Source organism: Leopardus geoffroyi, chromosome A1 (assembly GCF_018350155.1).
Source record: "Leopardus geoffroyi isolate Oge1 chromosome A1, O.geoffroyi_Oge1_pat1.0, whole genome shotgun sequence".
Lineage (NCBI taxonomy): Eukaryota > Metazoa > Chordata > Mammalia > Carnivora > Felidae > Leopardus > Leopardus geoffroyi.
Window position 1 is genome coordinate 234,677,204 of NC_059326.1, and position 23,463 is coordinate 234,700,666.

Here is a 23,463-nt window from a genome sequence, read left to right on the forward strand (position 1 = left end):
CGGAGCCGGGACTGGCACCCTGGGGGCTGCGGTTCCGAGGCGCCTCCCCCTCCCCCTAGCTCGCGGCTCTCCGGGAACCCGGGGACCGGCGCTTTGCGCTTCGGCCCCGCAGGGCCCCGCAGGGCCCCGCAGGCCCGGGGGGCAGCGCAGGCGTGGAGCCGGGGTCCTCGCGCCCCAGCCCGGAAGTCCGCGCGGCCGACGGTGGCGGGGCGCTGTGTGCGGGCGGCGTGCGCGGCCGCGTGGGCCATGGGGCGGCGGGCGCGGGGCCGGCGGCTCCAGCAGCGGCCGCAGGGAGCGGAGGACGGCGCCGAGGGCGGCGGGAAGCGCCGTGAGGCGGTAGGAGTCGGGGCGAGGGCGGGCCGGGTCCCCAGTCCGCCGCCCGGCCCCCGAGGCCTGCGGGACGGCGCGGGGCGGCTCCTCCGGCCCTGGGTAGACCCGTCTTTCGTTCCTCAGGGCTGGGAAGGCGGGTACCCAGAGATCGTCAAGGAGAACAAGCTCTTCGAGCACTACTACCAGGAGCTCAAGATCGTGCCCGAGGGAGAGTGGGACCAGTTCATGGAAGCGCTCAGGGAGCCCCTCCCCGCCACCCTACGAATTACTGGCTACAAGAGGTAAGGAGCCGCGCCCAGCCTTCCTGTGCCGGGGGAGTTGGGGCTGGCTAGAGACGCGGGCGCCCCCGTCACCCCGATAAGTGCTGCGGTGCTGGAGAGCTGCTGCTCGTCGGCGCCGTGGACCCGAGGGTCTGCAAACATAGCACGGAGGAGGGAGCACGAGGGTCGGACGGAACAGGCCGAGGAGGTGTTGCAAGGTGGGAGGCTAGGATCAGACGTGAAAGTGCGATCCGAGAGGGATTTGTGAGCTGAGGACGCCTCCCCCTTTGCAACGCGTGAACGTTAGTGGCGCGCCAGAGTTCCTGTGAAACTCCCGTGTCTCTGTCCGTTGCATCTTTCCCAGAGGAGTTGCAAGCAAGTAAGAACCTGTGGGAACGTTTAGGAGGGAAGGAATGCAGGTAGTAGTCCCTTTAGCTTATCGGTTAGCCAAGGAGCAGCGCGGATTGTTTAAACTCTGAAGGAAGAGGAAAAGGGCAGGATGCAAAAATGTCTTCGTTCGGCGCTAAGATGGTTTTTGTTTTAAATAAAACACTCGTCATCTTAGATTCATTCGTAGTAGTCTTTCCGATGGGTTTGAAACTTACTTTTTTTTTTTTTTTTTTTAAATAGCCACGCAAAAGAGATCCTCCATTGCTTAAAGAACAAGTATTTCAAGGAACTGGAGGACCTGGAGGTGGATGGTCAGAAAGTTGAAGTTCCCCAGCCCCTGAGTTGGTAGGTGAAACAAGTCTTCATCCTGTTGGATGTTTCTTTGGGATTTTAGTCTTTGTCGTTTGGCAGCATGTTTTCTGGGCAACGTGTTTGTTAGGAACGTGCGAGAATCTGAAGGTACTTTATAGACACCCTCGTGTTCTTTTTACACGGTACTTTTTGTCCGTGTTACTTTATACTGGAGTATATAGCTTTTCACGCGTGATTTGCAGCTGTCCCGGAGTCATTCAGTTCAGTTAATTTTTCCAAGTGCATCAGCCTCTGTCCTTCCATGACGGACACTTCTACCTATTTTCACCTGCACCCCTTGTTTTCTCACGTCAGAACTGCTGCTGTGTGGTTTCTACCTTCAGCAGAAGGATACAGTCCACCTGACCAGGGTCGCCACGGACCAGTCCAGCTGATTGTGGATTTCCACTGTGTCCAGCGCTGGTGGGGACTGCTGCCCTCCGTGCTGACCCTTTCTTTACTTGCCCTGGAAGTATCCTGTGGATTATTTGCTCCTCATGGCCTAGTTCAGGTCTCAGTGAAGTGAAGGCAGTCTCAAAAGTCTTGGAAGGCGCCTGGAGTATTCACACACAGACTCCAGAGGCGCCAAGCCCAGGGTAATCTGTAAACATAAAAGTCATTGAATTGTTAGAGTTCCACATTTCGGATTATCAACTTTGAGGCATTGTGAGTCCTCCCAAAGCGATGATTTTAAATGATTGCTGTAAAAAGCTGAATTTTCTCTTCCAGGGGTCATACGGGTTTTCCAGTGGCCATATCACAGATGTGTGCAGCACACACAGTTGGAGTGAATGCAGACTGGCCAAACGTTTAAGTCTGCATTCAGCCAAGCTCAAGAGCAGAAACAACATTATAGAATGCACTTCTTAGATATGAAAATAAATCTACGGTTTTAAGCCAAAAAAATACCATGATGGATTTTGTATGAAGATTTATTTATTTATTTATTTATTTATTTTTTCAACGTTTATTTATTTTTGGGACAGAGAGAGACAGACCATGAACGGGGGAGGGGCAGAGAGAGAGGGAGACACAGAATCGGAAACAGGCTCCAGGCTCTGAGCCATCAGCCCAGAGCCTGATGCGGGGCTCGAACTCACAGACCGCGAGATCGTGACCTGGCTGAAGTCGGACGCTTAACCGACGGCGCCACCCAGGCGCCCCGTGTATGAAGATTTTAAAAGCTCAAATGTTCTAATGCAGGAAATGACTTGAGTGGTTACTAGTTGCATGGCCCCCTGTACTGAGGTCATTAGAAAAGGAATGTTTTTCCAACTGCTGTACCTGTGACATTGCTAGGTCACCTCGCCTTCGCATAATCCAGCTTCCTCTGCTGTCTTAGTAACCAGGTTACAGACTTAACTCCCCCCAGTGCCTTGGTTTGGAGATTGGACTGATGTTACTGGTGTTTGTAGCAGGGGCCATCTGATATTTTCAGAAGTGGGTTTAAGGTTGTGTTTGTGTACGTTTCTAATAGTTCTGCATGTGTTGACTGCTTCACATAATCACCTGAAAACATTTGTTCCTTCAGCCTTATATTTAGAAATGAAGTTTTTTGGAAGAGCAAGTCTGGCCCGTAGGAGGAGCTGAAAAGCGTGCATCCTGTAAGGGAAGAAGTGCTTCTGGGTGGGTCATTGTGGGACTTCTCTTCTGCAGGTTCCAAAAGATCTATGAGAATTAGTCTTGCTATTTTTATTGTTCACTGGAAACTACAGTTAAAATTTTGTTTGATTAGCCCTTTTAACATTTTTGTTTTAACGTGTATTCATTTTTGAGAGACAGAGTGCAAACAGAAGTGGGGCAGAGAGGGAGGGAGACACAGAATCCGAAACAGGATCCCTGGTTCTGAGCTCTCAGCACAGAGCCCGATGCGAGGCTCAAACTCACAGACCATGAGATCGTGTCCTGAGCCACCCCAGTCACCCTGCCCTTTTAACATTTGACAGACGCTTTTCCATCTTGATTGTTGAAGAGTGGCGATGGTACCTGAAAAGGCAGTTCTCCAACATCTGAGAAAGGCCCTGTGGGTTGTTTGGTTGAAGGATGAACGGGAGTGACTCTAGTAACTACCAGTCATTCTCCACTTTCATCTGAGCACACAGCTAAAGGGTGTAAACAACTCAAATACTGCCCTATTTGGGTTCCTAATGGTCAGCTTTTCCATGATCTGTGACAGTTACATGACAAGTTGTACTGTACAAACGTTCAGTCACAGTCATTCATCAGGTGTAGGCTACCCATAGATCTCTCAGCAAGCAAGCAAAGAAGACACTTCTGGTGGATTTCTGTATGGTTTGAAAAACAAACAAGTCGTAAAATATTCTAAATTTTTTGGTATATAGTAGAATTAAATTTAGGAAAGCGTTTTGGGGAGTCATGATATTTTTTATTTTTTTTTAATTAAAAAAATTTTTTTAATGTTTATTTATTTTTGAGAGAAAGAGTGAGACAGAGTGAGCAGGGGAGGGTCAGAGAGAGGGAGACACAGAGTCGGAAGCAGGCTCCAGGCTCTGAGCTGTCAGCACAGAGCCCGATGCAGGGCTTGAAGTCATGGACCACGAGATCATGACCTGAGCTGAAGTCGGACGCCCGACCAACTGAGCCACCCAGGTGCCCCGGGGAGCCATGATATTTTAAATGATTTATTAACAAATTTATTTGAGAGAGAAAGAGACACAGGAGGGTCAGAGAGAGAGGGAGGGAGAGAATCCCAAGCAGGCTCCACACCGTCAGCGCAGAGCCCAACTTAGGGTTTGGACTCACAAACCATGAGATCGTGACCTGAGCTGAAACCCAAGAGTCGGGACGCTTGACCAACTGAACCACCAGGCACCCCGAGGGAACCATGTTTTTTTTGAAGGAATATTAAGTATAGGACGCATAGCTTGGACTGATTTCTTTTTTACCTTTTTGTAGACTCAGAACTGTAAGGAATTATCCCAAAGTATTTTTATAAAAGCTTCTTTTTGATGATCAGTTGTTGAGAATACACCTTATTGTCATTCTGTTTGTGTCCTTTTCAGTGTCTGGATTGAAGATGACTTCTCGTAAATGTTACTTTTCCCCTGTAAGAATTCACAAGGCATAAAGATGACAGTGGTGCTTTTACTTTATCCTCAGAAGACACAACAAATTTCCAAATAGGACTTTAAAGACTGAGGAGTTACAGTCAAATTGCGTTAACTAAAAACTAATTAGTTCTTTAAAGATATTTTATTTGATGTTAAAATCTACAGAGTTTTTTGGTTTTTTTTTTTTTTTTTTTTTTTTTTTAATGGTTTTGTTTTTGATAGTGTGCGGGAGAGGTTGCAGAGAGAGAGGGAGACAGAGAATCCGAAGCAGCTCCAGGGTCCAAGCTGTCAGCACAGAGCCGGATGCAGGGCTTGAACCCATGAACTGTGAGATCATGACCTGAGCCGAAGTCAGATGCTTAACCGACTGAGCCACCCTGGTGCCCCTTAAGTATTTTTTTTGTGACATTAGTAGCTTTCACGACCTTAACCACTTGGAGAAGAATTTTGACCTTAGTAAACTTAACGTTTTTTAACTATTGGAAATTCAGTCTAAAAGGCACGTAAGGAAATGTTTGCTCTGGCTATATCTGGACTGTTGACCTATATTTGAAAATGAAAATTCAGCTATTGACGAATAATTATGGCGTGTGGCATTCAAATTTATGATGTGTTGGTGATTTGCTACGGCGGTCCCTTGCCAAATTCACTGTCTCTGATAGCAGGCAGTTCAGGGTTGCAAGGAATTATATAAAACGAAGTGTCTGGCTCTCCAGTCTTGTTGCGTTGGAACAGCAGATTTTGCAGACCCTGCAGGGGAAGGCACATTTGAATGTGTTCCGCGCTTCACCTCCAAGGAGGCCAAAGGGAAGAGTTAAGACTAAACGCTTTAATTGCCGAGTAAGTATGATTGTGTTTTGGTTTTAGATTTTTGAAGCAGGTTAAATACTGAAGAAGGAAGCAGGCATAGGAAATAGAGACAAGGTGCTGAGACATTTGGGGGGTGGCCACAGAGAGATTCAGCCAGTTTAATCTTTATTACCTGGTGGAAAGTACTTCTCAAGACACGTCCCATAGTCTGACAGTTGGGTCGTGTCTTAAAATCTCAAGGCCTGAGTTTCTTTCAAGTAATCACTCTGCTTCATGGGAGTCAGATGTATTGTTTTGCCAGTGTTCTCATTTCACTTTCATGGCTGTCACCTTAGCTGCAACTGACACATGGAAATATTGTCATCCTGCATTGTTAAATTGAGCTGGTTGTTCCCTTGAGACTGAGCTGTAAGTACTAAGACCGCAGTGAGACCACCGAGTACCATGTTGTGCATAGCTTGGGCCTGGGTCCTTGGAGCAAGGCTCTGTGTCACAGCAGTGTGCCTCCCGGAGCCGCTGGAGCTCAGTGATCAGGGCTGAGCCACGTTTGAAGAGGTCTGTGTCCTGGGGCGCCTGGGTGGCCCAGTCGGTTAAGCGTCTGACTGTGGCTCAGGTCGTGATCTCGCGGTTCGTGGGTTCAAGCCCCACGTTGGGCTCTGTGCTGACAGCTCAGAGCCTGGAGTCTGCTTTGGATTCTATATCTCCTTCTCTCTGTCCCTCCCCCGATTGCATGCACACACACGGTGTGTCTCTCTCTCTCTCTCTCTCTCTCGCTAAAAAATAAACATTAAAAAAGAGACCTATTAATCAGCGATGTCATCATCACAGAAAGTTTATTTATTTTTTTTTTAATTTTTTTTTTTTCAACGTTTATTTATTTTTGGGACAGAGAGAGACAGAGCATGAACGGGGGAGGGGCAGAGAGAGAGGGAGACACAGAATCGGAAACAGGCTCCAGGCTCTGAGCCATCAGCCCAGAGCCTGATGCGGGGTTCGAACTCACGGACCGCGAGATCGTGACCTGGCTGAAGTCGGACGCTTAACCGACTGCGCCACCCAGGCGCCCCCATCACAGAAAGTTTAAACGCGTGTACGGAAACGGCAGGAGAAGTTTCTTCTCGGGTGTGGGTAAATAACAGCCTGGCCGTGCTAGTCAACACAGTGGCGCTAAGGTTTTCTGGTGTGTAAGACAGTTGAGTACGTTATCGGGCTGTTTTGTTTTAGACGTGGTGAGAGATACAGCGGGAAAGGTTGCAATTACATGTTCGCCAGGCCTGCATTCTTTTTTTTTTTTAATTTTTTTTAATGTTTATTTATTTTTGAGACAGAGAGAGAGCATGAATGGGGGAGGGGCAGAGAGAGAGGGAGACACAGAATCGGAAGCAGGCTCCAGGCTCTGAGCTGTCAGCACAGAGCCCGACGCAGGGCTTGAACACATGAACCACCAGATCGTGACCTGAGCTGAAGTCGGACGCTCAACCGACTGAGCCACCCAGGCGCCCCCCTCAACTGCATTCTTTAACAGTGTAATGTGCGTTTCTTCAATTCGTTACATCTTTTCCGACGTTAACATCAGCGGGGGAGAGCAGAGCAGCTCTTTGTCGTTTCCTCTTGCACGTTCGTCATCGTGGGTCCATGGTGATGTTGTACATGTCTCTCTCAAAACCGTCAGCTCTGCTGTTCCTGCCTGGGCCGTGATAAGGTTAGAGCCGGGCTCCCTATGGCTTAGGGGGCCCCATGCCGTGCTCGCTGTCGGCCTGCGAAGACCACCGAAGTGAGGAACCGAGCAGAATTGGGTGTCTCTGGTTGCAGGATCTGTGTGAGCAAGGGGTTGTCAAGAGAGCCCTTTGATAGATTTAAGCCATAAACGCTTGCTTTTCCTTCTTTTTGTTTGGTCAGGTATCCAGAAGAACTGGCCTGGCACACAAACTTAAGTCGAAAAATCTTGAGAAAGTCTCCACAGTTGGAAAAGTTTCACCAGTTCCTGGTTAGCGAAACCGAATCTGTGAGTAGATTTCTTTACATCTGTTGGTTTCCTTAAAGCCTTAGCCGCACGTGACTGTCACGGGTATGTTTTCTCCGCACGCGTTCCTGGGAGCGATGAGGTAGATGGGGCACACGGAGAAGCGTGTTTGTCGCCGTTCGTTTCCAGTGATCCACACAGCTGCTCCCTGGTTTGGCTCGTGTCACGGTGGAACGTAGGGAGGACGTTAGGGAGGACGTCAGGGACGCTTGTCCGCTGGGCGTCCTGTCTTCCTGCCTCTCTGGGGTTTTGGCTGCCACCAAAGCGGACGGAGCACGGCCCTCCGCGCAGTAAGGTGTCCTGGAGACAGCTGTCGGTCTGCTCTCGGTGTATCATCTCTGTTCCTTCTTTGTTCCTGTCTGTACCCCACCTTTGCCCCAAAAAACAGGACCTGAATTTGACGACTCAGGTTCTCCTGTGTGATACCGTGCCCTCGCCCTGTCTCTTTGCCATCCCGAGTCTCTCGATTGTGGGTCAGTGTGTGGACTCACCCTCAGCATCAGACCTCCTCTCCCAAAGTAGCTGTGCCCCTCCTGCCCCACGTGATTAAACAGACACCCCTGGGGTTGGCTGTTGTCAGATGAGCAGCTTCCATCTTGGTTTTTGGGAATCGTTACTCTCCTGTTTGAAACCAGGGTTCCCCCTTCCTGTCCTCTAGTTTGCTTTCTCTAGCCAAGGAACCCTCTGTGTTTCTCCAGATGACGTTTGGTTTTGTTCATTCTGAGCTTCTGGGAACCCTGGCAGGACCCCTGTGCTTCCCACGTGTCTCCCCTGGAAGCCGTGATCAGTCTAGAAGCTCTTCACCTGGCCCAGTCCTGACCTCTGCTCCACCTGGCAGCTCTTAACTGCCACCCTGGCACTCTGTCCTCGGAGGAAACCCGCTGCCCAGGCTTGTGTTGGCCAGGCTTTCCCCCCACCCCCGTAAGGGAAAAAAACAGGTGCTGCCACATTCTTGGCTCTTTCCTTGCGTGGGTACAAGCAGGGACCTTCTGGCTCTACTTTCGACCTAGGTGGAATGTCAGGTGAGCAGAAGCTCAGAACAGTTCCAGTGTGAACATCAGCAGAGCAGAGGGTTTGTGGGGAGGTGGGTGTCGAGTGTGGGTGGCGTATACAGACCGTAGGGACCCAGTATGGATTTTGGCCGGGGAGTCCGTAGGGTGAGATTGTGCTGGGGTATTCAAAGCTGCCCGCAAACCACTTCCAAACGTGTATGGAAGAAGTGACTGACTGCCAGGCTGTCTGGTCCGGGACCGTGTGTCCCCATACTACTCAGATGCTTTGAACGAAAACTTGGATGAGGACAGGGCAGGCTTATCAGTATCGTACGTATAACCTGGAGCCAGGAGCCCGCGTGCCTTGCGAGTCGATGGGGAGTCAGATCGTCTTCACAGACCCCTTGCTGGCCAGAAGATCGGGTTCGGATGTGAGTCTGTATTTAGGTTCGGACAGATGCTAGTTAGGCTGCCTGGATGGCTGTTCCGGTACAAAAGACCCAGGTTGTAATGGAGCCGAAGTCTCCCGGCAGCCGAAGTTTCACTGCTTCTTAAAGTACTGTCATCTTCGAGGCGTTCAGTCTTAAGGCTGTTAAAATAGAGTGGTGATTGAGGCGAGTGCTGGACTCCCATCGTGAACGTTTGTCCGAACGTGGAGGGGTCGTCACAGGTCCCCTGAGCCACCAGCAAAGACCTAGAGGACCTTTGGCGTCGTGAGAATGCTAGATCCTGTGTATCTTCGAGGCGGGGAGATGGGAGCGCTGGTCGGTGTGTCCATCTTCTTGAGGGGCAGTTCTCAGGAGTAGAAAGCAGACACGGGCTGTTCCTAAAACCAGATGAGGACTAAAATGGAAGGTACAGGTTTAGCTGAGAGGGAAGGCCCTGCTGGGTGGCTCTCTGTCCTGTGCTCGCAGGGATCGCTCTCTCTGTTGCTGCCGGTGCCTTAGGGCCATTGTCCACCTTTGAGAGTTGCTACCCCCAGCTTCCATTCTTGATGGCGCATTGGGACCATGTCAGCTTAAATCCTCATTCTTTATAAAGTTGAGTATTACACCTGCCTTTTGGATGTCCTAATGGTAAGTTTTGCCATAAACGGTCCTTCTTTGGCCTTGAAATAGCAACCATTTACCCACTAGTATGAAAATACGTCCTGATTACATCATGTGCTGTGTGATAGTATTAGCTGTTTTGTTTCACGTGTGGTGAATAAATGGTTTTTTTCTGTTGCATATGAAATAATGCCCAATATTGAAATTTTTCTGCCTTTTTAAACATTCTGATTTTTTTTTTTTAATTTTCTAAGGGAAATATCAGTCGTCAAGAAGCTGTTAGCATGATTCCACCGCTGTTACTTAATGCTCACCCTCACCATAAGGTATTGTGGATTAGATAGAAAGCGCCTTTGTTTATTGACACTTTTTTTTTTCTTCATATAATCTTTGGATTTTTCCCGTTTACTTTTTATAGAGAATGCTGTGTATTTTGTTTCAGGTTCTGTTTTTGCATTTTTGTCATATTTAAAATTTACAACCCATAACTTTTCTCCTGTTTTAAGATTTGCTCCCTCATTTACTTACTGCACTGTTTATCTTCAGTGGCCTTGACTGAGTCCATCAGCTTGAAGATCGTAATGGGCACGTACTGAGAACCTGTTACAGGCCAAGCGCTGCTCTGCGCTCTTCTTGTGGATTAATTCATTTTGTTATCTGCACGTCCCCGTGAGGGTAGATGCTGTCACTGTCCTGTTTTTCCAGATGAGGGGAAGGAGGCAAAGGAAAACCGAAGCAATTAGCTCAGGGTCCCGGGGCCAGAAGGGGCCAGGCGGAGATTTGAGGCCGGGTAGTTCTGTCCTTTAGCAGGTTGGCAACAGAAGTGCTGCTTGCACTTTGTGGCCTTGTCCGTTCATCCCTGAATTTATTGCTGCCACTGGTTTCTAGTGCTGTTCTGTGCTTGTGATCCCTGGAGGTTCAGTATATCACATTGTAGATTCATTCTATAAAGAAACGTATTTAGATCCCTGGAGGTTCAGTATATCACATTGTAGATTCGTTCTATAAAGAAACGTATTTAGATCTTAGAAATTAAGGGGGCGCCTGGGTGGCGCAGTCGGTTAAGCGTCCGACTTCAGCCAGGTCACGATCTCGCGGTCCGTGAGTTCGAGCCCCGCGTCAGGCTCTGGCCTGATGGCTCAGAGCCTGGAGCCTGTTTCCGATTCTGTGTCTCCCTCTCTCTCTGCCCCTCCCCCGTTCATGCTCTGTCTCTCTCTGTCCCCAAAAAAATAAATAAACGTTGAAAAAAAAAAAAAATTAAAAAAAAAAAAAAAAGAAATTAAAATACTAGAATGACTCATAAGATTGTTTTAAAATGAGTGTAGAGTATTTGATATCTTAAAGACGTCAGCCATTTCTTGCTTTTTCATAGATCTTAGATATGTGTGCAGCGCCCGGCTCAAAGACCACACAGCTCATTGAGATGTTACACGCCGACATGAACGTCCCTTTCCCAGGTACGCGCTGGGCTGCCCCAGAGGGTCAGTGTGCTCCTGTGCTGGGGTAGGTGAGGTAGAGTGGTGACGTCACTTGTGGGTGGGGTCCTGAAGCCTCCTGTGACCAGCTGATGGCTTTCTGTCTCTGAAACATTTTGCACGCCGCTGTGACCAGTTCCCAAGCCACCGTGCTCATATGTGGGGGTGGGACAGTGGCTTCACTTGAGAATTCTGTGTGTCCTCTGTGAAAGCAGGTGGCGTTTCTCCATTAACTCAGTAGTAGGTAGATTGCAGTTTGAGTTTCCGGTGGTAACATTATCACGTTGGGTTTTTGTTTCGGTGGGTTTTGTGATGACTCCCCGGCCGCACGAGAGGCTGTAGAGCGTAGTTAGGAGCCGCTATCAGCTGCCCGAGCTTCCCGCCCCCCACGGCATAGGTGACAGTGTTAGCCCTCCCGCGTCACCTGGGCGTCAGGCCCGGATTCGTGGCTGTTCTGAGCCCTCGGAGTGCTCAGGCCGTTGTAGCGTTGCTGGGGCTCCTTCCCCGGGGCTGAGGAATGCTGTCGTTACTCTCGTGCCGTTTTACGTCCCTCCCTCCCGGCCTTCCCCCTTTCGTGCAAGCCCCCTGCTCCTGCTCTGTTCTAGTGGGCCTGCTTGCTTAGCTTTGTCCTAGGCGTTCTCTTCTCTGACTAATCGCTTTGCTAAAAGAGCTTCCGATTCACGGGGTCTGGAGTGGGGACCCAGCATACAGGTGCAGTATTTTGAACACTTGTTGGGTGATTCTTTTGTTTTCTACAGCTTTGTCTCTCCCCTCAGCCTCCATTTTAGTTGTTAGTGAAGATAATGGAAAAGATGCTTTTGGCGTGATAACTGGTACAAAATGAATAGTTGTTGAATAATCGGAAAAATAAATCTTGCGGTTTGGGAATCCTAGGTGACTGTAAAAATCTACGCTGAGCCTGAGCCACCGTTTTGGACTGCTCAGATAATTCTGGCAAATCTTAAGCTTGGGTGTTACGTTCTGGTGGATTGCTGCTTCTCACCGGCCAACCAGGAGGTTGGGTATTGTAGAAAATTATCCTGCGGGTGCAACATTTCGCCTGACGCTATCATTTCATGTTCTCAGAGGGGTTTGTCATTGCGAATGATGTGGACAACAAGCGTTGCTATCTGCTCGTGCATCAGGCCAAAAGGCTGAGCAGCCCCTGCATCATGGTGGTGAACCACGACGCATCCAGCATACCTCGGCTCACGATAGATGTGAACGGGAAGAAAGAGATTCTCTTCTATGATCGCATTCTGTGTGATGTCCCTTGCAGGTATTTGTGTTATTAAGAGGCCAGAAAGCCTGAAATTCACTAAGGAGATCACATGAGGTGTGGTCTAGATTAACTTGGACACGCGTGCGCACACACACACAATTGTAGGCGCCGTTCTCGGGGCAGCTGGGAGGAGGACAGAGGCTCTGTGGCCCTGGACCGTATCCTCACGGTTTTAGTGATGGACAAGCACAGCAGAGATAGGGTCCCAAACAAGGAGGTACAAGGCGGGACGGTTGTACAGTCTTCGCAAGAGTTAAAGTCCCCGAGAGAATGACAGCAGTGACTCTCGCCGTGGTGGATGTCAGGAATGATTTGTTTGACCCCGTCACTCCTCTTTGCACGAGCGGTGACTATGTAAAGCAGTTCGTTGAGGAGCCATACCTAATCAGGTTGGGTTTTTATGGCAAGTCTTACGTCCTTCGGCACGCTGCAGTTCAGGAGTTGACGCCTTGGAGAAACTTACTGTAATTGCGTGTGTACAGTTGTGTTTGTGCACTGAAGCCATCTTTTAAGTTCCCAGAGGCAGTGATGTAGGTGTTTAAGACTCTGAACACGTGGACTTGTCTGTCGGAAAACTCCGTCGGCCCAGAACACACTGTTTTGAGTACAATGGCCGATCTCAGACTCTCTCCTTTAAACCGCGGCAGACTGCCTGCCTGTGGCAGAGCTCGTTGTGAAAGCTGTGGTTGGGCATACTGAGTGTGAGTGCGCTTTCAAATCCCGGAAAGGATGCCCCTGTGAAGGGAAATTTAACATGGGTCACGAGCCACAGTTGTCTGATTTTCCTTTGGGTCAGTGTTTTCCCATCCCTGTGCTCTTCTGGTCAGACACCTAGAATTCCTTGGGGCACCTGGGTGGCTCAGTTAGTTAAGCGTCCAACTTTGGCTCAGGTCATGATCTTGCGGTCTCTGAGTTCGAGCCCCGCGTCGGGCTCTGTGCTGACAGCATGGAGCCTGGAGCCTGCTTCGGATTCTTTGTCTCTCTCTCTCTCTGCCCCTCCCCTGTTCACTCTCTGTCTGTTAATAATAAATAAACATTAAAAAAAGAAAGAAAGAAAAGAAACCTAGAATTCCTGTCTCGTGTCATCTTAGGAGAATGTGGTAACCTGAGCACTGAGGCGTCAGCTGAGGAAATCTCTAAACATTATGGCAGAATTTGAAGCCACCACTGTGCAGGCAAGGGATGTCATTTGAAAGCCATTGGGTCTCTCGGGATGTTTTCTCCCCGCAGCCCCTTCCCCTCAAGACAGATACCTAGATGTCCAAGGGACATTCAACTTCACACAGAAAGCCAGCAGCTCCAGGAATTACCCTGGGAGAAAATGGGTAGATAAAGTTAGATGTGGACAGGAAGATTAATTCATCAGGTCTGTATTGTAAAATTAACATAGAAGTAATTTCTATTAAATAAAAGTAGAAAATCAAAAATATTTAACTGCTATGCAGAAAGCTCTTGATAAAGAAGTTCCATTGGCTTAATTGAATCCACTGTGGAAAATCCCTGTGAGTGTAAGTTTGTTGTTATTCATGTAAATCTGATTAAAATGCCACCGTTGATTCACCAAATTGTTAAGTAACAGGATCCACACGTCCATGTCCTGGTCTCAAAATTAGTTTTGCTAGTATTTCTGTCACATGGAAGCGTATGTTTACCTCTTTAAGTTTTGAATGAGGTTTTCTGTTCAAATCTGTTATTTCCTTACTTAATTGCAAATTCAAGTATAACTTAAAAGTTTAATGTAATTAGAATTCTGCCCCGAAAGCAGAAATAGAAAGTTGATTGTAGTCTGTGAGAGTTTAGCTGTTCTGTTGGTGTTTATGATAACTGTTTATTATTTAGCTGTTATTATGTCTATTATATACACATGTACATATGTACATGTACGTATATACATATATACATATACATATATATACAGTTATATATATAATAACTATATTATTTAGCTGTTCTGTTGGTGTTTATAATAACAATAACCTGTTTTGTAATTTAGCTGGAATAGGACATAATTGATAAATTCGAATCATCTATCTGAACAGACCTGTAAGTTCTTAAATACCTTCCTTTCCAGTGGGGATGGCACTATGAGAAAAAACATTGATGTTTGGAAAAAGTGGACGACCTTGAACAGCTTGCAGCTGCACGGGTGAGTCCGGCGTCCCACAGGCAGGGTCGGGAAGGGTTATCACCCAGTTTCGTAACTTGGTGCCCGGATCTTGAGTTCACTGGACTGTAAGGGCCAATTAATGGTCATCTTCGAGAGAGTTTGCTTACGTATCAGAAGCGGTTGTTTTTGGAACATTGTTGGAGTAGTAAACTGAAGACCATATGCATTTCAGGTACACATTTGTTTAAAATGTTTTTTGGGACCACTTCCTGTAACATTTCAAACCTGTTTTCCACAAAATAATCTTTACCTTAGTGTCTCACTCATCTTCTCTCTGCTTTCCGTTCTTTTGTGTTGAATTATTTTGGTTAACATTTTGATCTCAAATATTTATGGACTGTCTTTAAAGAAAATTTGGAAAAATCCTTAAAAGTAGAAGGAAAAAGAACATCTCATAAGTCAAAGATAACTTCTGTAATGTCTAACGCCTTTCAGTGGTTTTTCTGTGCGTAGGGATGTTAGCCACACCAGTTTGGATTATATTGTCTACAGGACTATGTCCTTTTTTCCTTTTAACATTAAAATTACACATTCGTAATTGTAGACTTGTGGGTGGTCTGCAGTGTCCTAATGAGTATTCACCGTAAATAATGCCGGCGGGAGATGGTTTCTCTGTTAAATAGTTTATCGCTTTTGTGAAGTAGGTATTAGGATTAGAAAGTGCTAAGGGTTATGAGTTGTTCGTAGAAAGAAAAGTCACGTATCTGCACAGGTACGGAGGCCTCTTCACAGTGAAACTCCCGTAATATGTTGCTTTCAGTCATTAGCTTCGTGCTTTGCTCGTTGGCATGTTGGGAAAGGCTAACAGAATAGCAAACGTGTTGTTTATACGGACACATGCTGATTTGGTGAACACGAACCACCTCCTGTGGGTTTACTCTAACTTCATTTGCAGCCTTAAAGAGTTCTTTTCCTGGGGGTTGTTTTGTGATTTGTTGAAAGTCTGTCATGACAATGTGTAACGAACACGTGGTATGGTAGGTGCCTGTGCTCTGTGGGCCGCACGGACACGTTCGGTCCCAGGGTGACCTGGTGTCCACCCTTAGCTTACAGCTGCGGATCGCCACGCGCGGTGCTGAGCAGCTGGTGGAGGGCGGTCGCATGGTGTACTCCACGTGCTCGCTGAACCCCATCGAAGACGAGGCGGTCATAGCGTCTTTGCTGGAGAAAAGCGAAGGTAAGAGTCTATATTCTTGTGGACCTTTTCCTGGGCATTTGCTAAATTAGACTCTAAACCCTACGGTGAGGTGCCCTGACTTAAAAACACGCTTATGTGGCGGATGTGTTGTATTTAATGAATTTCGAGGATTGTCTGTTTCATATGTTTCGTTATCTCTCGAGTTTGAAAGATGATGTCCGTCCTTACCACGGTGGTTTTTTTGAGAGAATTGTAGTTGTGGTAAAACACTCGCAACTTGAAGTTTTACCACCTTAACTGTTTTAAAGCCTACGTTTCTGTCGCGTTAGGAACACGTTGTTGCGTAGCCCGTCTCCAGAGCTCTTGGTCTTGCAAAACTGGAATTCTGGACCCGTGAAACCAGTCCCCACTTTCCTGTTTGCTGTCTCAAGTCTGTCTAGGGATCGCTAGGGATCTCCCTGTGGGATCATGCTGTATCTGTGACTGGCATATCTCACCCAGCACACTGTCCTCGGGGTTCATCCACGCTGTAGCAGGTGACAGAATTCCCTTCCTTCAGCCTTCAAGGCTGAACATCTCCCACGTCAGGCCTACACCACATTTTGTTGACCCCATTCATCTGTCCATGGACGCGAGTTGCTTCCTCGGTTTAGCTGTTGGGAATAGTGCGTCTGTGACCCCAGCTGTACACGCAGCTCAGGACCCTGCTTTCAGTTTTCTTGGTGAGTATCTTCTGGAATTGCTGGATGATGATGATTCACTGCTCAGTTTGGAGGGCATTCCCGCCGATGGTGCACAGATCCCGACTTCTCCACGTCCTCACCAGCCCTTGTTATTTTCTGTGTTTGTGACGGTAGCCGTCCTAACGGGTGTGAGGTCTTAACCACACTGCTGGATACGGACAAACTGGACAGGTGCCTAAAATGTTTTTAAACCAGTTTTCACAACGTTTTGTCGTAAAATATTTCTTCCTTTGTGTAAGCTTTTACTGAAATGTTAGCTTTTCCCGTCATCTTGTCTTTAAAGGAAATAACGAGGAGTTTCAAACTGACTACGATCCAGAATAAGACACTTCCAAACTTACCACATGCACGTGTATGAAGTAGCTTGAAACCTGACTGAAAGCCAACTGTCTAGGCTTCCAGTTACCTTGTTCTCAGTGCCTGGTTGACCCATGCCGTGGGGTCTGCCCTTAGTTGTTCAACCCCTTCGGAGTCCTCTCGATTGGAATTTTTGTGTTGGGTTTAGTTTCCTCAAACCTGCACTAGAATTTGGTGTTTGCATTTAACAAAGTGAGAATATTCAGATAGCGTAGTAGAAGTCAGGGCCGTGCTTTTGTGGGGGGTTTCATACCGTTCCACCTCGGCCTTGAGGATTCTTTTGCTTCGTTTTTACGATCATGTGCGTTTTCACAGCTTCCGTGGAGCTTTGTTGGACGTTCCCTTTCTGTGAGGCTGTCCAATCTGTATCCACGATCTGTGGATGGAGGTTTATTTGAAAGGATCCCCGGAATGGCCCCATCTTACAGCCTCTTGTAATGTTACCATAGACACGATGTCCTCAAAGCTGGACCGATGCCCTGCTGGGCATTTTTAGGAAACTGGCTTGGGCCTGACACAGAACGTTTACAGATGTTCACAGTTCCCTTTATATGTTGCTTTCTGGTTCTGGGGTGTGTGTTAGACACGAGGGCACAAAGACCGTGTCCTCTAACTGGCATGTGTGTGTCTAGAAGCCGGGGGTGGAGCAGGCACAGTTGCCGTGGGCTCCCCTGGGACACGGGCGGGACCCTGCCGCCGCCTCGTTTCCGAAGCTCCGTTTTGCTGTGATGCACACGCCTCAGCGTCCCCCGTTGTAAGGGTACGACTAGTGACCTCACACGCGCATAGTCCTCCCTGCAGTCCGGTCCCTGGCTGTTTCGGTCCCCTGCCCCCCCCCCCCCCCCCCCCACGGAGAGCTGCCCGCGTGTGGTCACTGCCTGTGGGGCCCGCACCCCCGACCCACTGAGGTGCTGTGTGTATGGAGTTGCCCTCCCTGGGCATTTTGTAGAAATAAATCACACGGTGTGTGATCTCGTGCGTCCGGCTTCTTTGGGTATAAGGTGAAAAGGTTTTATTTTTGGTCCCCAGGGGCCTTGGAGCTCGCTGACGTGTCTTCCGAGCTGCCGGGACTGAAATGGATGCCTGGAATCACACAGTGGAAGGTGATGTTTCTGGGAGGAGCCTGGTTGTGGGAACACGTACCGCTGAGCAAGCAGGCGCTTTGAGAGCGTCCGTATTTGAGTGACTTCCACAAACGCTGCTTTTAGTTACGCGGTCAGTTTTGATGTAGAATTAACTTCAAAACTAGATATAATGACAAATGGTACACGATTATACAAGTATTTTTCTCTGGCAGTGGAAAAGTTTCCCTGTCTTTATTCTGCAGTTAGAAATCAGCTATTTATTCTTATCCCTGTAAGCGTAGCTGTGCTTTATTTTTATTATTGGCTGGGGTTCAAGCTTCAGTTCCAATATGAAACAATTCACTTTTCAGTTTTAAACCAGAAACACTGAGGCTTGTTAAAAAAAAATAAAATCTATACGGAAAATGCTGTTTTATAAAATGATCATCGTGTTTTATGGAACACGAGATTATCGCATTTTTACGTGCACACACAGTCTCAGCTTCGGAGAGAAATGAGACTCGCCATTTATCGTGTGGACAGCATTTACATTAGCACCGTGTGATTTCTTATTGTTGGATAGTGCTGGTAATGCAGAATTCCGCCATGGTGTTCATAGGTGATGACAAAAGATGGACAGTGGTTTTCAGAGTGGGAGGCTGTTCCTCATGGCAGACACACCCAGATCCGGCCCACCATGTTCCCACCAAAGGACCCGGAGAGGTTACAGGCGATGCATCTGGAGCGGTGGTGGGTTTGTGGGGCTCTCAGGCTTGGGGAGGTGGGGACTTCGGGCCCCCAGCATTCCTGCGAGGCCTGGGCTATGCCCGTGGCTGACCCCAGGCATGTGAACTTCCCAGCAAGAAAGAAGTTCTCATTTCCTATTGGCTGCTGGCATTGAGCATTTATAAATAACGGAAGCGGAAAGAACTTACACGGTTGTGCTCTGCAAACCGCACGAACTTTCTACACGTTACACACTGGCCGTTCCACATGTGAGGGGGGTGTGAATATTTGCAGGGAGACGTGACTTCTCTGTCACAGATCACCTTTGCAGCTTTTGTCTTAGTACTAGAAGAATGTATTTTCTTTTTTTAATTTTTTTTTTTAACATTTATTCATCTTTGAGAGACAGAGCGTGAGTGGGGGAGGAGCAGAGAGGGAGACAAAGAATCTGCAGCAGGCTTCAGGCTCCGAGCTCTCAGCACAGAGCCAGATGTGGGGCTCGAACTCACAAACTGTGAGATCGTGACCTGAGCCGAAGTCGGACGCTTAACCGAATGAGCCACCCAAGTGCCCGTAAGAGAATGTATTCTCAGTTAAAAAGTTTGCACTGTGTTTTTTTTTTTTTTTTTTTTTTTAGTCTTAGAATATTACCACATCATCAGAATACCGGCGGGTTCTTTGTGGCAGTATTGGTGAAAAAGTCTTCAATGCCATGGAATAAGCGTCCACCGAAGGTAAGTGTCCTCTGAAGTGACGCAGCTTATCATGGGCTCTTTTCGTGTGTTCAAGGCAGACGCTGACCATGGTCACTGGGATAGTTTTTGGGTGTGGAGAGCAGCTGTCCATGAGCATGTGTGTGGCAGGGGCAGGGATGCTTCTAAATTTTTACTTTGCAGAAAAGCGGCAGCGTCATAAAGGGATAGGTCCCTGGAGGAGGCAGAGTCGGGCGAATACACTCCTTCTGCATCTCAAATGCAGATCGAAAAGACACCATGACTGCTCTGTGGCTCAGAGAGCGAGCCCCCCGAGCTGGCTGCGGTGCAGTGTCCCCCGAGAACCCGAGCCCCCCGAGCTGGCTGCGGTGCAGTGTCCCCCGAGAACCCGAGCCCCCCGAGCTGGCTGCGGTGCTGTGTCCCCCGAGAATCGGAGCCCCCCGAGCTGGCTGCGGTGCGGTGTCCCCAGAGGTTGCTTCCATTCAGCCTGTTGCAGGTTGATAGAGCTCTGCCAGCCTCAAGCCGGCCTGTCTTCAACGGTGGCCGTGAGACTTTGTCCAGGCCTGGCTGACAAGGAGATCGAGTAGGCCCGGCCTGTCTTCCTGAGTCCCCTGCCTCCTGGATGCTGTAGGAGGCCCTGAAGCAGGGAGGTCGGTGAGAGGGCGGCCTTTCGAGTCTTGCCGCGTGGTGTCCGCTCTTCTCTGTATCGACATGACCTCTCTCTGTTAGTGCGTACCTCAGCCTGCGTCGTGTCAGAATGTGGCGGGAATCACAGTCTGAAGGTCAGCATTTCCTTCAGATCAGAGCCTACAGGCGTGGACGAATGATGCTTAGCCTTTGGAGAAGCAGAGAGGAGACCGTCCCTGGGTCGTGGCTGATCCAGATGACCATGTGCACGCAGAGCCCGGCACAGGGGGGAGCCCGCACCTCTGGGCACCACTGTGCTGCCCGAGTTAGAGGCTCGAGGGCAATGCTCGTGGAGCTCGTCTTCTGGACTCCAGGCCCCCCGAGTCCCGGGGCGGGAGCTCTGAGCAGTGCCCTCCCAGACCTGGAGCGCCAGCTACACGTGTCACTTCCACATTCTCGCAGCCGCTTTCAGACGTGCAAAAACCAAAGCGAAATTGATTTTAGTAACATTTTATTTATCCCAGCGTAAAGGTTTATTCTGTGGTAATCGTACAACAAACTATCAGTGAATTATTTTACATGCTTTTGTGCGGTTTTTAAAACCGTGTGAACTTACACTCTGAGATGCCTCTTCCCTGCCCTGGTCACCTCTGAAGTGGTGAGAAAGTGCGCATGGCCCACGGCCGCGGCGCTGTGCAGGTGCAGGGCCTGTCGTGTGACACGGTACATCACCTCGCCACGTGCCACGTGGACACTCTTGTCCCGGTGCAGCCTATGTGGATGGGCGTCGAACTTGCCTCCAGTCCCCCTGCTCCGGCATGGCGTCACTTGCTCGTTTAGCGTTACTGCTGTTTTCCTTTTCTGTTGTTTTTTCGGTTCCTTTTTCCTTTGCATTGAGTCGCTTTGTTTCAGTCAGCTGCCCTGCACACGAGCACAGCTCAGCGCTGCTGGGGCCGTGCTGAGGACTCCGGTGCCTCGTCCTCAGGACGCCCTGGTGTAGAAGTGAGGCCTGTAAACACGGCTGGAATCCCAGCCAGGGCAGGTGTGCTGGCCAAGTGAGGCTCGACCACAGTATGCAGAGGTGGCCCGTGGGGAAGGGGCACTTGAGACAGGCTGTGAAGGGCAGGGCCGCATTTCCAGGAGCCCAACAGGGGTGGGCAGGGCATAGGCAGCCTGGGCAGGGGGTTTGGGTGGCTGTTTTTTTACTTTTTTTATTTTTTATTTTTTTTTAACGTTTATTTATTTTTGACAGAGAGAGAGAGACAGAGCATGAGTGGGGAGTGGCAGAGAGAGAGGGAGACACAGAATCCAAAGCAGGCTCCAGGCTCTGGGCTGTCAACACAGAACCTGACGCAGGGCTTGAACCCACGAACTGTGAGATCATGACCTGAGCTGAAGTCAGATGCTTAACCGACTGAGCTATCCAGGCGCCCCTATTTTTTACTTTTAAATTAAACATTTTCTGGGAGGCAGTGTTGCACAGCATGAGTCCCACCAGCTTGTCTGCTTTAGAGCTTCGTGAATTTGGGGGGCATGTTTTTTAAATTATTTTTTTTAACGTTTTTGTTTATTTTTGAGAGACAGCAACAGAGAGTGCGAGCAGAGGAGGGACAGAGAGAGGGAGACACAATACGAAGCAGGCTCCAGGCTCCCCACTGTCAGCACAGAGCCTGATGCAGGGTTTGAACCCACTAACCATGAGATCACGACCTGAGCCCAAGTCAGAACTTCGAAAGAAACCATGCCCGTGAATTCTGTTCATCATAGCAAAATAGATTTCAGATAGTTGCAAAAATTCTCTTGTCTTTTACATATAAAAGGCTGTGGAAAAACAGGACGGACCTCGGGTGCCGAGGTCCTGTGGCAGTGCAGAGTGGCTTGCTCTCGGAGCGTAAACACACTTGTTCCCGTTGCAGCTGCAGGGCGAGCCCAGAGAGCCTGTGCGGTCGGGCCCCACGGACCCCGCCGAGCTGGAGAGTAAACCGGTCGGTGGAATTGACGACACGGAGATCACGGAAAGAGCTGAGAACGTAGAGAACAACGGAAGTAAGAAAGACGGAGTGTGTGGGTAAGAAGAGGGCATCCGTCTGGTCCCTGACGTCCTCGTGTCTTCCCGGCCCCTTGGCTCTCGTGGCCTCCTGGAGGTGGTGCAGTGTGGGCTCCGCTGTGCTGGACGGGGTGCGGTCCCTGCAGAGCCTGTGTGCGGGGGGGCCCGTGCTGCGCAGGCTGAGGAGGAGGGCTGGGCGGGGGGTGGAGGGTGGGCTGCTGGCGTCCGATGCTCCCCTCCGACCTGGGTGGTGTTTCTCCTGCCTCTGTCTTCAGCCCTCCTCCGTCCAAGAAGATGAAGTTGTTTGGGTTTAAAGAAGACCCGTTCGTGTTTATTCCTGAAGACGACCCGTTATTTCCACCGATCCAGTAAGAATTAATTCAGGCTTCTAAATTCTCATCATAAATGTGTAACTGATCGCATTTCATCGTGCCTTGTACTTAGTCGTGTGTAGTATCTCCTTCCACGTAACCGCACGCTAGAGCCGGGTGAAATCCTAGGGAGTGCTCACCACGCCCTTCAGTGTAAGCGGCCAGCGCCCGAGAAGTGCCCGGGGCCGGGGGGTGGGGGGCACTGTGGCCCCGAATGTCCGTGACCCAGCTGAGCTTCCAGATCGGGGGGCTGCCTGCCTGGGCCCCCGTGTGGGAAGGGGAGAAGAGTGGGTCTGGGTGGGAGGTTGGGGACCCTGATTGGAAACCTCCGAGCGGAACAGAGAGGAAGGGTTGAGGGTCAACAGCTCCCGCCGTTCATCTTCCCGTCAGTATACATTTCCCACGGTGGGCGCTTGTGCTGCATGTGGGTGACTGGTCCTTCTCTCGGGTCTGCCCCTTAGGGCGTTTCTCAAGTAGCAGAGGTGTTCTCTCAGGTCCTGGTCCCTGGAGCAGCAGGTGATGGAGAGGCCTCGCACTTGTCTGCCCACGTCCCTGGTCTAGTTGTGCCGCAAGTAAAACTTGCCTGGGGTTTTGGGTGAACTCGATCGAGCTTAGGAGACGGGACCGCACAGCAGAGCGAGTGCCGTAAGCCACAGTCTTGAAACCGAATTCTGTCGGGGAAGAGCGTCCTGCTTGGAGACCGTCTGTCACACTTGAACCGAACTCGTCAGCAGCTCTGTCTTGTGCGTAGGAAATTTTACGCATTGGATCCTTCGTTCCCAAAGATGAATTTGTTGACTCGAACCACAGAAGGGAAGAAAAGGCAACTCTACATGGTCTCCAAGGAGCTGAGGAACGTCCTGCTGAATAACAGCGAGAGGGTGAAGGTACGCCGTGCGTGGGACTGCCAGACGGCCCGGCTGGGTGCGCTTCCGGGGTGGCTCGCACGGGGGCCCTGAGCCCCGCCCAGCAGGTGCGGGCTGCGCTCGGCGGGCGTGTCCGGGAGGACGGAACGGGGCGTCCACAGCTCCGGCTGCTGCTCCTGGGCGCTCTTGCTGTTACGGGCCCTTCTGTTCTCCTTCGTTTCGCTGCCCCTAGGCCCTGCCTTCATTGCTCTGCTCTTTTCCCAACTGCTTCCTCCCTGGCAGATCTCCAGGTGTGGTCTGGAGGTGCACGACCTCTAAATTGTTTCCGAACCAATGCTGAGACCTCATTTCCGCCCCTTCTGCTCTGCTCGCTTGGGTGTCCCCTAGTGTTTTCCAGGCGACGGCCTCCATGGAGGCCCATGGAATGTGTGTTTTCTTGACGGCCCATGGAATGTGTGTGTCGTGTCCCTGCATTTTCAGAGCTTTTCCTGGTTTTAATGTCTGTTGTGGTGATTGTTAGTCGATCTAAGCCACCTAAAACCAACGCCGTTTGAGAGCGTCAGGCTAGGAGAACCCCTGCTCCGATCCCACGACTTCCACAGCTTTGCCGT

At 49.6% G+C, this 23,463-nt stretch overlaps 1 protein-coding gene and 1 non-coding gene across 2 annotated transcripts in view; both read left to right on the top strand.

Moving 5' to 3' along the window:
* The first annotated feature begins 6 nt into the window (after positions 1-6).
* Positions 7-23,463, top strand: part of NSUN2 (NOP2/Sun RNA methyltransferase 2) — a 29,106-nt gene continuing 5,649 nt past the window's right edge. Inside the window, exons 1-15 of the mRNA XM_045442508.1 lie at positions 7-336; positions 454-611; positions 1,221-1,325; positions 7,112-7,217; positions 9,531-9,602; positions 10,649-10,733; positions 11,838-12,030; positions 14,105-14,179; positions 15,247-15,377; positions 17,468-17,541; positions 18,122-18,252; positions 18,866-18,962; positions 21,485-21,636; positions 21,891-21,983; positions 22,738-22,873. Coding sequence (XP_045298464.1) covers positions 247-336; positions 454-611; positions 1,221-1,325; positions 7,112-7,217; positions 9,531-9,602; positions 10,649-10,733; positions 11,838-12,030; positions 14,105-14,179; positions 15,247-15,377; positions 17,468-17,541; positions 18,122-18,252; positions 18,866-18,962; positions 21,485-21,636; positions 21,891-21,983; positions 22,738-22,873 — 1,698 coding nt within the window. The 5' untranslated portion in view covers positions 7-246. The remainder of the gene's footprint in view (positions 337-453; positions 612-1,220; positions 1,326-7,111; positions 7,218-9,530; positions 9,603-10,648; positions 10,734-11,837; positions 12,031-14,104; positions 14,180-15,246; positions 15,378-17,467; positions 17,542-18,121; positions 18,253-18,865; positions 18,963-21,484; positions 21,637-21,890; positions 21,984-22,737; positions 22,874-23,463) is intronic.
* TRNAH-GUG lies at positions 5,784-5,868 on the top strand. Its single transcript has one exon. It is a non-coding gene; the product is annotated as a tRNA-His (tRNA).